Consider the following 15,250-nt stretch of genomic DNA (forward strand, 5'->3'; position numbering starts at 1 on the left):
GATTCCCGGTCATAGTCCATAAAAGATATAAATGTCTCAACAGAACCCTAGACGAAATACTACCACCTAGCTAACAGTTTGATAGCTGCCTATTCCCATAGGAAATGCACTTTTACATTTAACAAGTAAACAAGTTAAAGACCCCAAAAAAAATTCAGACAATGAATTTCAGTGAGCTTTATTTTCAACAAAAACTTTCAATCACGTCCAATAATAACCATGACATCTTTGAAACACAGAAGTCCATTGTAAAACTCGCTTCACTGAAAATTGCCAATTGAATAACGGCCAAATTTCCGTCCAAAAAAAAAAAAAAAAGAAATAAATTTAATTAATGCAGGTTTTAAATGCTTTACTTAAATTTGGAGTCTTTTTAAGCAAGGTCTATTCCATTGAAACCACATTTGAAACAAAAATTTAAAAACAATTCCAAATATAAGGGCAGCTTTTTCAAACTTTTTCATACCCAGGACCTTACTTTTGGATCCTTAGATCATGTTATCCTGCTTAGAAATGCCCGAGGGCCCCTCCCCAAGGAAATTTACTGATGCATCAATTTTGAGAGGAATCCCAACAGGACTTCTCTCAAATCCTCCTTGATAGGCAAGTGAACAGGCCAAATCATACACAGCAGTTGTGTAGGGTGTAATTCATATCAAGGTAGGATTAATATCTGCATCAGGGCAGCAAATACACTAATTTCCCACCCCACAAATAAAAAAAAAGAAAAACCTTAAAGAGTGAGACAATTTACTTAACAAACCATCCAATTAAAGTCACCCAATCTGGGGCAAGATGCTCTCGTCTCAGTCTTTAAGATACTCAAAACCACAGCCACTGGAAGTGAAGCCACATCCCTTCAAAAAGCATCCCTTCGAATTTGCTGTGGCTACTACTTCCAGTGGGCTGATGAGAAACAGACAGCTGCCAAGTGCCTGAAATTAGACCCCTGTTCACTCATCTAATGCATAATTTCTTACTTTAACGTTGATTGATTACTCCCTCCCCGCTCCCACCTCCCTCCCAAAAAAAAAAAAGGCCAAATTAGTGTAAGCATTTGGGGGACTACAATAGAATTGAGAGAACAGGGATCACAGTCTTAACCAATGAGAAATTCAATGATAAATATTAACTAAGACATTGCAAAGTAGTCTTAAGAGCTCAAAATAAATGTGCAATACTTCTCATTGATTAGAACCAAGTAAAAATAAAGAGCATCTCACCATCTTGGTGTTAAAGGGAACCTAATTTGCAGAAAGGCTCTGGCTGACCAAACAAATGGTCAGAGAACCTTAATGCTAAATAAGGATAATTATTTTGCATAAGAATACCACAAGCAATTGTACCCAAATACCCCAAAATATTCACGCAATACAGGGCAGAAGTGCAAGCCATACACTCAGCAGTCTGAGGCGCCCAGATATACATTTTTACAAGCAGTCCCACTCATGGCAATTTTGTAATCCTTCATGCCCATTCCCCATCCCTCCCAACCTTATGTTCCACACCACCATACACTTCTCTCCCATTTGGGCTGTACGAATGTACAAAAAGCAGTGCAGTCAGTGTTATTGCCTGAACCCATATCTCTGTACTTAACATAAGTGCAGCCCACCCTGCTAAGGTTTTATTTTGTGCAGCATCTTTTGTCAACTGCTTTTAGTGAAGCCAGCTGATTTGCAATGCACAGAGAATGAATTCCTGCTACATTTTAGGTCAGATGGTTCTTTTTGATACATTAGGCCAACATTCTCCAAGGGGGGAAAACGCATCTTCCTCCCAAACATTTGTGAAGTAATGTACCTGTGCTAAAAGAGCACCTAGATCAACGTAACAGCTAATACCTCCCAGGAAAACAAAAATTCTCTCCGCCAATTCAGCTGCACTGCAGCGAGTAGTACTACTACATGATAGAATATTATTTTCTCTTTTAACACTAACACTCACTTGACTGGAGATCCTGGCGAGTGTCTCATGAGTCAGTTTAACAAGTTAAGGCTGGTGACAACAGAAAGAATTCATTATTCAAATGCACAAGCTTAACAAAGCCATCTGTCTAAAATGGAAACTTGTTAACACTGGTAACAGAAGGAGAGTAATCGAGGGCAATAATTTAAACAATCAACAATCTCTGTTTAAGTGCAGCTCTGACTAATTGCACTCACCATCAAATTTGGATGGGCTAAAACATATTCGCAATCAACTCTGCGTCCAAAAACATGTTTGGAGGCAGACACACAAATGTCGTAGATCCTAATTAAGTCTGCAATTTCTAAAATTATAAATAAATTCACAGGCCAATATTGCAGATCACAAAGATAAACTGGCAGTTAAGGAAACGGTCTCCAGTGCTAACCAGAAAAAAAAAGCTTTTCATTTTGTCAGCCAGCCTTTCAAACTTGTTTAAAACAATCTTAAAATGAAGGTATATACAAGGTGTACAGTGCAGGCCCGCATGTTGGCCGCACATCTCGCAGAATAAAGTATGGCCATCCATAGGAAGGTAAAACGACACAGGACAAAAAACAAAATAGCTTTCCCTCCCCTTATACCCCACCAAAACAGGAATCCTCATGACTCAGGGTGTTGAGAGGCTGCAGAGTGCTTATTAATTTTTAGTGTTCCGATACTGAAGACGGAGGAGGAAAGGGCCTGGGTCTTTTAGAAGCACATGCTTCTTCACAAGCAACTGGACAGTCTCTGGCTGTCTCTTGGAAAAAAATCCAGCATCTCTGTCCATGGAAAATCCAAGTTTGTCCTCATATAGCAGCCAGACTCGTGTGCAGCTAAGCCAGCAAACAGATAATTCAGACCAGCCCGTCCTAATTATCTCTATTCCCAACAAATGGATGACCCGACCTAAAAGCAGTTATGAATTCACCTACGTGATTGGACATTAAATTAGTGAAATAAATTTTCAATTAGGTGAATGTGATTTTGTGGTACGAAGTGAGCAAGATGATGTAGGACGAAGGGTTATTACTTCAGAACAAGTTAAACTGCTTGTTAAGGCACTTGATACAAATTGCTAAAAACTTTCAAAATAAAAAAGGTGGAGAATGGAGGGTACAAGATAAGGGTCTGTTGGTGCTGGCATTGCAACGTTGGTGGATATGAATCGTCAAGATGTGCACTGATATATTTTCGACTTGGTCCCCCCCCTTTCCTCCCAGTGCTTATGTCTTCAGGGTGTGGTGGTGCAGCAGACAGCCCTATAAAAAGGGACATGAGTTCTTCCAAAATGTATCCATCAAAATACACATTCCTTATGGTGGCATCCGAAAAAGGAAGACAGACGGAAGCTGTACATGGAAAAAAAAAAAAAGAAAAAAAAAAGTCCAAGACACGGTAGAAAGGGAGGGGGGAAAGAGGGGGTGGGGGGGATGAAAAAGGAGGTGCAAAGGGGAATGGAGGATGGACTGATCTGTAGAGAGAGAAGAGTGAAGCCGAGTTAAACATACTGCCTGCCACCAGTTATTGCCCTTTTGTTGATTATAAGAGAAATCAGGTGTGCACGAGTGCACTTTCAACATTTCCATTTTCATACAGTATTGCGCTCATTGATTTGATGCGTGGTGATGTGCCTCCTTGCCTGTAGGCTACAAGCGATGCTGTCCTATCAAATTGCAGTCATATTAATCCTGTGTGACGTTCCTGCGATTCAGCCAGTACTGAGACTCAAAGGTATAAAGGCAGAAAGGCAGAATGTAAAAGATGAAAAAAAAAAACGATTTAGGGCTGCAACTAACGATTATTTTCATTAGAATAATCTAGCGATTATTTTTTTTTATTAATTAATTAATCATTTAGTCTATAAAATGTACAAAATAATGACAAATCCGCTTCACAATTTTCCAGAGCCCAAAGTGATTCTTAAAAATTGCTTAGTTAAGTCTGACCAGCAGCCAAAAAACCCCAAAAGGATTTATTTTATAATGATATGAAATGAAGAAAAACAAGCAAATCTTCACATTTGTGAAGCTGTACCCAGAAAATGTTTGGTATTTTTACTGATAAATGACTAAAATGATTAACCAACTACCATCAAATTATAAATGACAAAATTTTCTGTTGATAGACTATATCGATTAATTGACTAAAATAGTTTTAGCAGTAGTAGTAGCTCAAGCATATTTTGGGCAAGTGTCAGAGGTGAAAAACTACGATGGACAGATTTACTGCTGTGTACATGTCCAAACAACCATCCACCAAACCAACTAGCAATACTAACAATTCTCCTTTCTTGATCCCCAAACGAGATACTCTCTTTTCAGAAGGGTTAGATAAAGGACAGCACCACTGGAACAGGTGGGGATTTAGTGTCCTGCTCAAGGACACTTCAGCGCAGATGCTTGCTGTTACAGGGGCTTGAACCCAATCCCTCCAGTCGAAGGACGTTCGCCCTCCTCCCTACACAACCCTGCTGCCCACTGATAATGAATAATGAGTACTGAGACTAGAATTCATGCTTAGTGTATGTGACCTTAACTGAATTAGAATTACTATATTATGGTGCACTCTGTGGCTTTGCCATAGTACTGTCACATGTGCCTCAATATCAAAGTATTTGTGTGGATGCAGGTAGTCAATGTTGGTATACTCACTTGCTCACAGCTTGACTTCCTCCCCGCTCTCACTGTGGTATTCTGCCACATATAGGCTCTTGTCGATGATGCCGGGGATTGGCTTGATCTCTGTCCCAAGCTGCTCCTCGATGCCTTTCAGGTTGAAGCGGTCATCGTAGGTGATCAGGTTGATGGCCAGACCCAAGTGTCCGAAGCGGCCTGGACATGAAGAGGGAGGGGGAGAAGGTCAAAATACTTGCCGCTTGAAATAATTCTGTTGCATCAGAGAAGAATCTCCACGAGTCCTAATAATACAACAGATTTGGGGTCTTACCAGATCGACCAATGCGATGAAGGTATGTTTCCCCCAGCTTGGGGAAGTCAAAATTGATCACAACATTCACAGCTTGAATGTCAATTCCTCTTGTGAAGAGGTCTGGATGAAACAGAAAAGCAGAGAACAAAAGCTAGCACCAACATCTCCAAATGTTAAGCAGCTGCAGAATAAAAACTTCAGGTTAAGAAAAAATGTCTTTCACTAAAGATGTGATGACAGCGATGTGCACTGACCATAAAAAATTACCTGCCAAGAATAATTTTTACCAGCCAAAATAATATAAAAATTGTTTAGACGCTAACACTTTTTGTAGAACCAGCGTAACAGGCAACCAATCAAGAGCTTGTTTGATACAGCGCCATTGTTTTGCTTCAATTAGATGGGCTCGCATTCAGAGAGATGTGTTCAGAAAGGACAAAGTTTCACACCAGGCAAAAACCAAAACTACCTGGCAAACCAATACACATATGAATCGTCTATATCTGAAACTGAACTGAACTGTCTAGCTTCTGATGATTTTCTTACAGCCCTAATTTCTCAATCGAGAAGTTTGGGCAGAATCTGCCAGGTTATTGACAAAGCCTAAAGAGGTCACAGGAACACATTGCCCTGATTTTGGATTCGCTACTCCATCTGCCACATGGGGCTTGTTTTAAGCTTTTACCGATTACTTTCACAGCTCTGCTAGGTCTCGCTATCTCTCAAACCTGTCAAGGCTGAAGATGAAGGTGAATCAAAGCAAACAATAAAGTCGGCACACTGTCTAATGCTCCCACAGTTTATTTATTAACACCTACACTGCTGTAACATTTCGCACACAGGCTCTTCTTTGTCTGATGAAGAGCCTGTGCGCTCGAAACTTTACAGCAATTATGTGTTACCGCAGTTATAAAAGTGTTCTGCTTTGCACTGCAACACCAGTTTTTTTAAAGAATAATTTTAAAAAAAGAAAACACCACCCTAATGCATTTCACAGTTTTATTGGTGACCTGAGATACTGGCACCCAGCTCTTACCAGTGCAGACGAGATTCCGGCACAGGCCATTTCTGAAGTCATGGAACACACGGTTGCGATGCTCCTGTAGAGGAATAAGGGAAAAGTGTATTTAGACACCACATTCACCAATAATTATGCATCTACTTGGCAGTGCTCCTGAGGCAGCGCTTTGACCTGACCTGTCTCATCTTGGCATGGATGTAGAAACATGAGTAGCCAAGCTGGGAGATCTTCTTGGCCAGTAGCTCCACTCTCTGAGACGAGTTGCAGAAGATTATTGACTGATTGATCTGGAGCTGAGGGAAAAGAAAAACACCAATGCCAATAAATCTTGAGTGCTAGGAAGAGGTACAACCTGCACAAATAAGCTTTTTTTGTCATATGGTCATTTGATAGTTATTTCATCTGTACTTATATGGTACGTTTACAGCTGGATCTATTTATGTTAATGGCAGTGTTTAAAAGTTATGGCCAACAGTCCATGCCCAAAAAAACGTCAACATACTTGCGACAAAGACGCTCTTCGGGCATTTATGATCATTATTTTACCATCTCTGCTCAAAGTTGGCAAAGTTGCCATTTGAACCAACTGCAATGCAGCAATGTTGGTCGTCCAAAGATCTTTACAATGCTTTTTAGGTGACACAGATTAAGTGAAGCAATTCAAGCAGGAACATGAACATGAATACACAGGCAACACCTACCCTGGAGAACAACGTGTTAAGGCAATGGACCTTCTGCCTTTCAGTCACATAGGCGTAATACTGAGTCACCCCCTTCAGAGTAAGCTCCTCCATCAGGTTGATCTCATAGGGCTTCTGCAAGTGAGAGTTCTGCATACCAGGCGAAGACAAATGTTATTATCTTTCACATTCAGGCTGTGGTACTGGTTGTGAGGACAGATTAAACTTTGTCAGCCATTATGAAAAGATGAAAGAAGTCAAAGTGCCAGTTGATAAAGTATTTTGAAGCAAATACAAGCGATAACAATGTACCATAAACTTCTGCACGCTGAGTGGGAAGGTTGCAGAATAAAGCAAAATCTGCCTCTGTTTAGGCAGGAAGCCCAGTATCTCCTCCATCATGACTACAAAGTCTTGAGACAGGAGTTTGTCAGCCTGTTGAGCACAAGGACATGGGGAAGAGGCACATTCAAACATGTCCATAGCAGCTCTATTTAGACACAGCAGTATGGGCAAAACACAGACGTGAAAACAATAATGAAACTCACCTCATCCAAAACAATCATCTGCACTTGATTGACCTTGGCCACTCCTTTCTTGATGAGGTCTAAAATCCTCCCAGGAGTGGCGATGATCACGTGTACTAAGAAACAAAACATCTAAATTAGTCAAAAAATACACTAAAGAGGTCACATGATTTGCACTGCAAGATGGTCACCACCTACCAACACCATATTCTGTTCCTACAAGCTCTGTGATCTAGCATCTTTCATAAAGCCGTTAACACCGGGTGCAGTGACAAAAGAGAGAAACATCTCCAACAACATTATCTGAATCGAAGCGCAGAAAAGTGTAGCTTATAGGTGGACAAGGTAGTAACTTAAAAAAATTTAAATATATGCTATTAGTATACATACTGACGAATAAGGTAGGCTAATTAATGGGCTCAATTCCTGTTTGGAATTAATATCCTGAATTCAGGTATTCTGGCACAATTTCTGCCATTTGGATTTCGAAATACCGGGGTATACCAAAATATTGCAATATTGCAAGTCCATTCAATACAAACATTATATAACATCAAAATAAAAATCAATCACTTCCAGGAAACATTCACTGACTTTTAGGACATTTTTCAAGCAAATATGCATCAACTTTGAACAAACAAGATGGCTGAGGTCCAGAGTGAAAGTACCGCCATTAATAATTAATCTATTTTTGAGATAAATATAGTAATCAGTAGAAGACTAGGAAAGCAATGATGCTGATGCTCTCAGCAAATGAGCTGACTAGGGATAAAATGCAGTTTGAAAACTATTCAAAAAGGGGAAAAAAGCTTTAATGGCTCCTCAACCATATTCCGTTTTAAAAGTCTGTGTTTAAAATGAGACTATTGCAACAAATATGCTTACCGATTATATAATTTTACTTTTGAATAGTCCCAATTTGTCATCTGCTTCACTATTAGTATAGTAATTCAGCCCAAGAAAAAGGAAACTGCTCTTGTGTCCAAACAAACAATAGGAACCCCATTGTGAAATTTGGCATGTTTACCTGTTTCATCAAGTCTCATGATGTCATCACGTAGGTTGGTTCCACCTGTGGTTGCCATGACCTTCACCCCACCCATGTGTTTGCTGACCTGGATACATATCTGGCTTACTTGCAGAGCCAGTTCTCTGGTGGGCACTATGCCCACAGCTGTGTAAACAAATAATCAAGAAGTCAATTTAAAAAATGGGAAAATATCTCTTATAAAAATAGAATTCACATATTTCTATAATCTTTGCCAGCTCAGTCTTGATTTGCCAACACAAACTAGGCTCTTTTGAGGCTATAAACAAGACAGCCAAGACTATTAGGAGTAGAAATTGCCAGGGAGCTCCTGATGCACTGTTACCAATGCAATTATCACTCAATTTTTCCCCTCACATGTGACCGCACTAAATTGCTAAAGCTCTGTCAAAATCTATTATGCTTGAATGAAAAGCCATTATTCATTTGCTACATGAAAACTGCCCTTTCAGACATTCAAGCAGTCCTTAAATGACCTTTTTATCAATGTTCAATAACACTGTTTGAATATAATGGCATGGAAGACCTTCTCAAGTTTGGTGGGAATAAACCATCAGAAAACTGGGTGTGAATGCAGTGATACAATAGTATCACAATATTAAACACAATATTGTTCTATACAAAATTAACATATTTTCTCCCACCCCCCCACAATTAGAAACATGAGAGGCAAGGCTGACAGAAACATTTTTTGATCAACCATTAGATTAGACCTTAGGAGAAATTTGTCTTGGGCATTTGAGAGAATACAGGTGACATAGCAGCACACAGCCTCTCCATATACACACAAAATATCCGTATACATGTACAATCACACTCCAGCTAACATTCAGTAACACACACAGATCCATATACACCAGAACATACACACCAAGAATACTGCCTGATGCCGTACACCAAAAATATTGCACAGATGCCCTACATCAAGATATTGCACATTCCCCCCCAATAAAAGCCATAACGTTAGATATTGCACCAATGCCCTACACCAAGATATTGCACATTCCCCCAATAAAAGCCAACCATGAACCAAGTCTACACATTTTTGTGGATTTTTGTTAGCAATCATGAGGTTAACCAGGTCGATTTACCAATTTGGCTGCCTCTGCATTCAGCAAATTGTACAATTTTAACAATTAATGACCATGCAATGCCAACAGGCATATACCCAAACAGTTAGAAGTGTAAGTATCAAATGTCCAATAAAACCTCTAGATGACAATTTCACCATTTGAGAAAATAAAGAGATGCAGTTATATACTCAGTAGACAGACAGTGGCCAACAAATAGTGACAGGATTATCTAGTAATAAAACAAACAACATACAACAAAAAAAACACTGAGCATGATTATATAGCCGTAGGCATATTCAATTCTGTCATTTTTTGTTCTGTGCCACTCCTCGCCATATTCTTAAAGAGTGACTTTGATTGGTGCTTCAACTAGGTTACAAGGGTCAAGTCTCTCCCCTTTCTGACATTTACCCTGAGTATACTGTGACAGAAAAACAGCCTCCTCACCTTGTATGCAGTCCTTCTTCAGGTCAATGCGTTCAAGTAAGGGAATGAGGTAGGCTCCACTCTTTCCCGTGCCGTTCTTGGCTCTGGCCAGGATGTCTCTTCCTGACAGTGCAATGGGAATGCTCTCCTCCTGTGTAAGAAATTAAGTCAATATTTCTAGTAGCAGTAGCAACAGATTCTTACACAGTTATGTTATTATTTTTAGGGCTGAGCAGCCACTGAATTATGTTGGTAGTACAGAAATTTGTTACAATAGTTAATCTTAAGTCTTTCGTCCAATCACCGTACCCGTTCGTTTATTAAAGTGACTGCTGATTGGCTCACTAGATAACGACTAGGAAAAACAAGCTTGTCCAGGCGTCACTACACCTGCATCTGTTTGCTTGAGTACACAATGTTGCAGAAATGGTCCCAAGGTCTGGCAATATCTTTCTAAAACTGACGCAGACAGTGAGCAGTGCAATAGTTGTGTATTTCTTTTTTTTTATATATACTTACAAGGTTTTGAATCTCATAGTTTCATTAAACCAAAGTGTGATTTTATTTTATTTTTATCACATACAATTTTATTCAACATAGGTATTGAAGAAAGTACCATTTTGGTAGCATTTCGAATTCAAGTTACTGGTATGGGTACAGAAAATTTACAAAATGATAGCCAGCCCCATTATTAGTATTCACTTCAAGTGCAAAAGTAAATAAATCTGATACGTTTCTGAATTTACCTGGATCGGGGATGGCTTTTCCCAGCCCATCTCAAAGATTCCCATGAGAAGCTCCCTCTTTAGGCAATAATCTTCAAACTCATTGCCTTTAGTTGCAGTCACATCCTGCAATTGCCATTAAAGTCACAGCAAATGAATTAGCGTTCAGTTCCCAAGATGTAGACACATCCTCCACTTATAAAATCGACGCAGAAAGTTCCACGGATGACAATAAAATAATGCCGACCAAGGTGTCAGCCAGTTTCAGAAACTTCCCATGAAATATTTCACGATATATCACCATATATCTGATAATTTTCTTGAAAACATCTATTGTGCCTTCTACTCCACTGTAGCAATTGCTACTCAGGGTGGAGTGGAAGCAATGTAAAAACTCAACTTAGATACAAAAGAAGAGTGTACTTTGACCATAGCAACAATTCCAATGAGTCTACGAATACCTTAAGGCTTTTTATTACCATGATTATGTGTACAACAGTGGCTGTGATGCAACTATATACAGCATATGTGTCATGTACCATTAACTGGCAAGTACCATAATCATAGTACAGACTGCCTTCTTGGGCATTATAGCCATTACACAGTTACCACATAACAGTTACCAATGCATGTATACTGTAAAGCATTTTCTTCCAAGTACTAAACATAAGAAAAACAGAAAAGCAATAGCAATGACTGAGTCACTGGTTACAACACTAGTAAGCTAGAAAACAATTGTTTTGTCATGAAAACAGCTAGCCATGGTTTATGGGAATTACTAACATGGCTGCAAGACATCTGAGTAATCAGATTACTTACTGGAGCTACACATTGTTTAGGTTGGCTTTACATTTTTAAGGGGGGCTAAGTGAATACTGAGGTCTAAAATAATTGAATGATAGTTAGATATGGGAACTGCAGAAAAGCACACAAATAGAAGACAGAATTATAAATGTCTTCAGTTTTACGAGATTTTTTCATTCAATAACATTGTTTTTACAAATGAATGCCATTTACGATTTTCATTTCTTTCCCGTTTACCTACCGAAGTCTTCATCCTCATGTCCTTTGGGGGCAATTTCAAATTTTTCTTCCAGTCATCTCCAGGCCTGTGGAGGGGGAAATCCTTGTAAGCAATAAGCCTAATAGTAAAACTGATCACTAGGTCCAATATTACCAAATTTGCTATGCCTAACAAAACATAAGAAAAATATGGAAAATCATGCCAGACGTCAGCAGACAGGTAGACATTTCGGCATGGTCTACGAGATGTGGTCATATGTTCCAAGATTATGCATAGAAAATGAAAAAACAAATCAAGTCGAAATTCTTTGATATTGGCTATTAAAGAACTTACTTGATGACAGTGTTAGTTGTAGGGGCTGGCTGGGAACTACCATTGTTGATTGTGCTGGAGCTTTTCATCTGGCTTAGTTGCTGTTGTTGAGGGCCTCCTCCACCTCCACCTGGTCCTCCAGCAGGCTTCACCGAGCCTCTAAGCTGTCCATTCTGGTTTGACAAGCCCAAAATCACTGGGTTCTCTGTTCTGGCGGTGCTCATGTCTGCTTAGCTGTACTTTTCCGTTCCAATAGCAGTGAAACCTCTAACAGTGTCTGGAGAAAGCAAGTCCACTCCACTGGAACGACTAAAAATCTGAGGATTGTCCTTCCCTCTTTAGATTACAATAATTATCCAAATGCAATTGATTCAAATCGTTGTCTCAGCAGGTTCCTCAATAATATTGTTCTTTGTGGAACATCTCACCAAGTGTCACGAAACAAATGCTTCTTTGCAAGCTAAAGAAAATGGCTAAGCAAGTATTCCTTTAGCAAATTTGGGCTTAGCACAGATGTAAATTGTCGACGTTATCTGGAAAATCATACACCAGGAGCGCTTAGCTAACGTTAGCTTCCAAGTATTGGCCAACTGTTCAGCTAGCCATCTTGTTTAGCTTAACTCAGCCGTTTCGTCCTTTCTCAGGTTTTTCCAACCCTGAAACACATGAGAAATAATGTTAGAAATAGACTCCCTATAGAAAAAATAACATTGCCGGGTGGGTAGAAGACAATATTTGGGAATGAAAAGCTTTATCAGGTCGATATTTAGCTTACGTTAGCCGAGTTTTGGCTAACTGACTAATGTTAAGAGTGGACGGCTGGCCTAACATTAAAAGTTAACCAACTCATATTGCGGAAACTGTTCGCGTTAGCTAAAGACATCGCGACAAAGTCGAAATCGTAAGAAAACTCAAAACTAACGTCAGTATTTTAGGCCCCAGGTTGAACTTGTGCCAAGTTTAGAGACGGACTAGTGCATCGTTAGCCGGCTAGCTATCTGGCTAGCCGGGGACCTTTCCCGTCCATATCCTTATCAAGCTAAAGCTAGCAATGAGTTACCCAATTGCTAGCCAGGATCTGGTTAACCAACAAATTAAGCTAACGCTCAGTTTATTTAGCTAATGTTGAAACCCGCTTCGCGATTTGTTTTCAAGGAGATCGATGTAGTCGGTTAACATTTAAAGCAAAAAAAAATACCTGACAGCAATGTTAAGATAGAGTCAACCTCGCTAACAAAACTCGATATCCATCATCATCTAATGTTAGCTAACGTTAGCGAGTTACATCGAGATTGTCGTGTTGTTAGGCTGCTAACGTTAACTGGCTAACGATAGCGAACTAACAGTTAATCACAAAACTCACAGCGAGGTAATCAAATACCGGACAGCTAGCTAAAAGTGGATATACTTTATAGCTTGCGAATAACATGCAGATTTACCTCGGATGACTGAAACAATCGGTTCACTTTATGATGTTTGTGAAGTGGAATCAATTTTTAGCTGACTACGAAGGGGTCTGTCGGACTAAACCGAACGTTCAAGATGGCTTCCACTCATATTTGAACCCGCCCACATCTAACTAATCAGCTGATTTCATTTCAAATCAAGTATTTACCTTAAAGGTGTCCTGCAGCTAAAATAATGTTTTCAGACTAACTTGCTTATGTTCAACGTGTCACCCGAGTCTGCTAAGTGTATTCCGTACATTTGGAAATGTTCTCCTTCATCTACTTCCCTGTTAAGGACTCGTCATGCCACCTTTACTTAGGCAAATAACATAAACACTATTAGAAACATAGACTGAAAAAGCCCCAATTGTCTGAACTGCATCCTGTGACATCTCTCTGGAGGTCAAAATAGTCAAATTAGTTTATTACCACATACAGCTGTATTACTATAACAGGCCAACCTGCCTTACCCTTATGAGAGATGAAGAACTACAGTAATCCTATAGTACACTGAATGTACAAAATATTAGAGACATCTTCCTGATACTGAGTTGCAGCCCCTTTCGCACAATCCACATAGTCTCAATCCTTCTCTAACTCATCTGCTTCTCTTTATCTAGGCTACATATCATCCTTTGTGATTGGTATAGATATAATAAGTAAAATATAATGGTTTTTACCTGGATTCACCTCATCAGTGTTGTCTCTAACATGTTGTACATTCAGTGTACTATTTAGAAGGATTCTATACAAATATCACAGCAAAATAATGTAATATCCTAAAAGGAATTTGACAGGTCTAGTGAGTCCATAAGAGATTTTAAAAAACGAATACCAAAAGTACGATAAGGCCAGTAACTCACTACTGCATACCACATACACAGTAAAAGTCCCTATAGGATGAATGTTATAGTGTTAGGTTGGTTGTGTGTAGATGTTTACCCAGAGCTCTGACCACAACTGTTTCACAGAACAGAGGGGCTTTTTATCAGAGCTATCCAGGTTAGGCACTGGCCATCCACCATAAATAGATTGCACCTCGCTCCAGCTGCTTTGGAAGTAGGAAGTAGTAGTAGTAGTAGGAGTATCCATATGCATGGAAAACTCAGGGCTGGGTGTTTCAGTCGTATGGGCAAAAGCTAGTGTTATTTATTTTATTAACACTCAGGGGAGAGGAGCCCTTTGAGAAGAACCCCCCTGGTCTGGGCATTCAACTCGCGTGCCTTGTCTGGCCTCCTTGTTCTCAACTCCACCCAAGTTAGTTTTATTATTTTTATTTTGATAAAATATTTTTTTTAGCTAATATTATTATTTATTTTATTAAAACTCAGGGGAGAGGAGGCCTTCAAGAAGAACCCCCTGGTCTGGGCATTCAACTCGCATGCCTTGTCTGGCCTCCTTGCTCTCCACTCCACCCAAGCTATTATCACTGATTGATTAAAAAGAAAAAAAAGCAGCCTAGGATTGGGCACAGCAGAAGTGATGAATCAGCTCCACCTGCACAGCATGGTAGGTCAAGTTCTGGCAGTTCCAGATGTGTCCTCCTCCATGAACATACTTGAATTCGCCATGTACTCTCACATTTAATGTTAATAAGCAGGGATAGATCACCAACCTGTTTTCACCTATTAAAAACAGCACAACAAAGCATAGCATAACACAAAGCAAAATATTGTATCTGTGATTTTACCTGTGTCTTCAGATACTTCACCCAGGGCTGACCAGCTCCACCAAGAAGAGGACAGTGAGGAGCTGATCCAGCAGTGTCTGCAGCTCCACCTGCACATCATGGTAGGTCAAGTTCTGCTGCTTCCAGATGTGTCTTCCATGAACATTCACCTGAAATTGCCATGTACTCTGACATTTGATTTAATTTAAAAAGGATGGTCCACTTTTGCTCTTAAAGGCTCATAAAGATTTAAAGGTGCAGTCATTAATCCTAGTGTAAGAGCTTGCAGGCAGCATACAGTTAAGTTAAGCTACCTATTGTACTTCATGAGAGTCTAAAAGTTTACAGAACATATATTACTTTACAGTACGTATTTTCTTTGAAGTTAAGGTTTGTTTGGTTTATGTTCCAATTGT

The 15,250-nt window shown here is 39.6% G+C and overlaps 1 protein-coding gene across 1 annotated transcript; it reads right to left on the reverse strand.

Annotated features, from left to right (window-relative positions):
* Positions 1 to 162: 162 nt before the first annotated feature.
* ddx6 (DEAD (Asp-Glu-Ala-Asp) box helicase 6) lies at positions 163 to 13,230 on the reverse strand. Its single transcript, XM_071540988.1, has 14 exons — positions 13,157 to 13,230; positions 11,739 to 12,373; positions 11,427 to 11,490; positions 10,403 to 10,507; positions 9,678 to 9,807; positions 8,137 to 8,283; positions 7,131 to 7,225; positions 6,895 to 7,017; positions 6,604 to 6,732; positions 6,079 to 6,195; positions 5,918 to 5,981; positions 4,900 to 5,001; positions 4,605 to 4,784; positions 163 to 3,424 (listed from the first exon to the last, which is right to left on the reverse strand). Exons 2-13 carry the CDS (start codon positions 11,939 to 11,941, stop codon positions 4,609 to 4,611), a joined length of 1,455 nt encoding a protein of 484 aa, XP_071397089.1. The 5' UTR covers positions 11,942 to 12,373; positions 13,157 to 13,230; the 3' UTR covers positions 163 to 3,424; positions 4,605 to 4,608.
* Positions 13,231 to 15,250: the final 2,020 nt, after the last annotated feature.

The sequence above is a fragment of the Centroberyx affinis genome, unplaced genomic scaffold (assembly GCF_046629955.1).
Source record: "Centroberyx affinis isolate AG114_WGS23_722 - 3 ecotype Tasmania unplaced genomic scaffold, CSIRO-AGI_Caff_v1 ptg003761l_1, whole genome shotgun sequence".
In the NCBI taxonomy this organism is placed as follows: Eukaryota; Metazoa; Chordata; class Actinopteri; order Beryciformes; family Berycidae; genus Centroberyx; species Centroberyx affinis.

Excerpts from the sequence above, each read along its gene's own strand:
- ddx6 (XM_071540988.1), bottom strand. The coding sequence starts at position 11,941 with ATGAGCACCGCCAGAACAGAGAACCCAGTGATTTTGGGCTTGTCAAAC. Across the intron at positions 9,808-10,402 it reads AAAAGCCATCCCCGATCCAG|GAGGAGAGCATTCCCATTGC; the intron begins GTAAATTCAGAA and ends TTTCTTACACAG. Across the intron at positions 4,785-4,899 it reads TCATCGCATTGGTCGATCTG|GCCGCTTCGGACACTTGGGT; the intron begins GTAAGACCCCAA and ends CTTCATGTCCAG.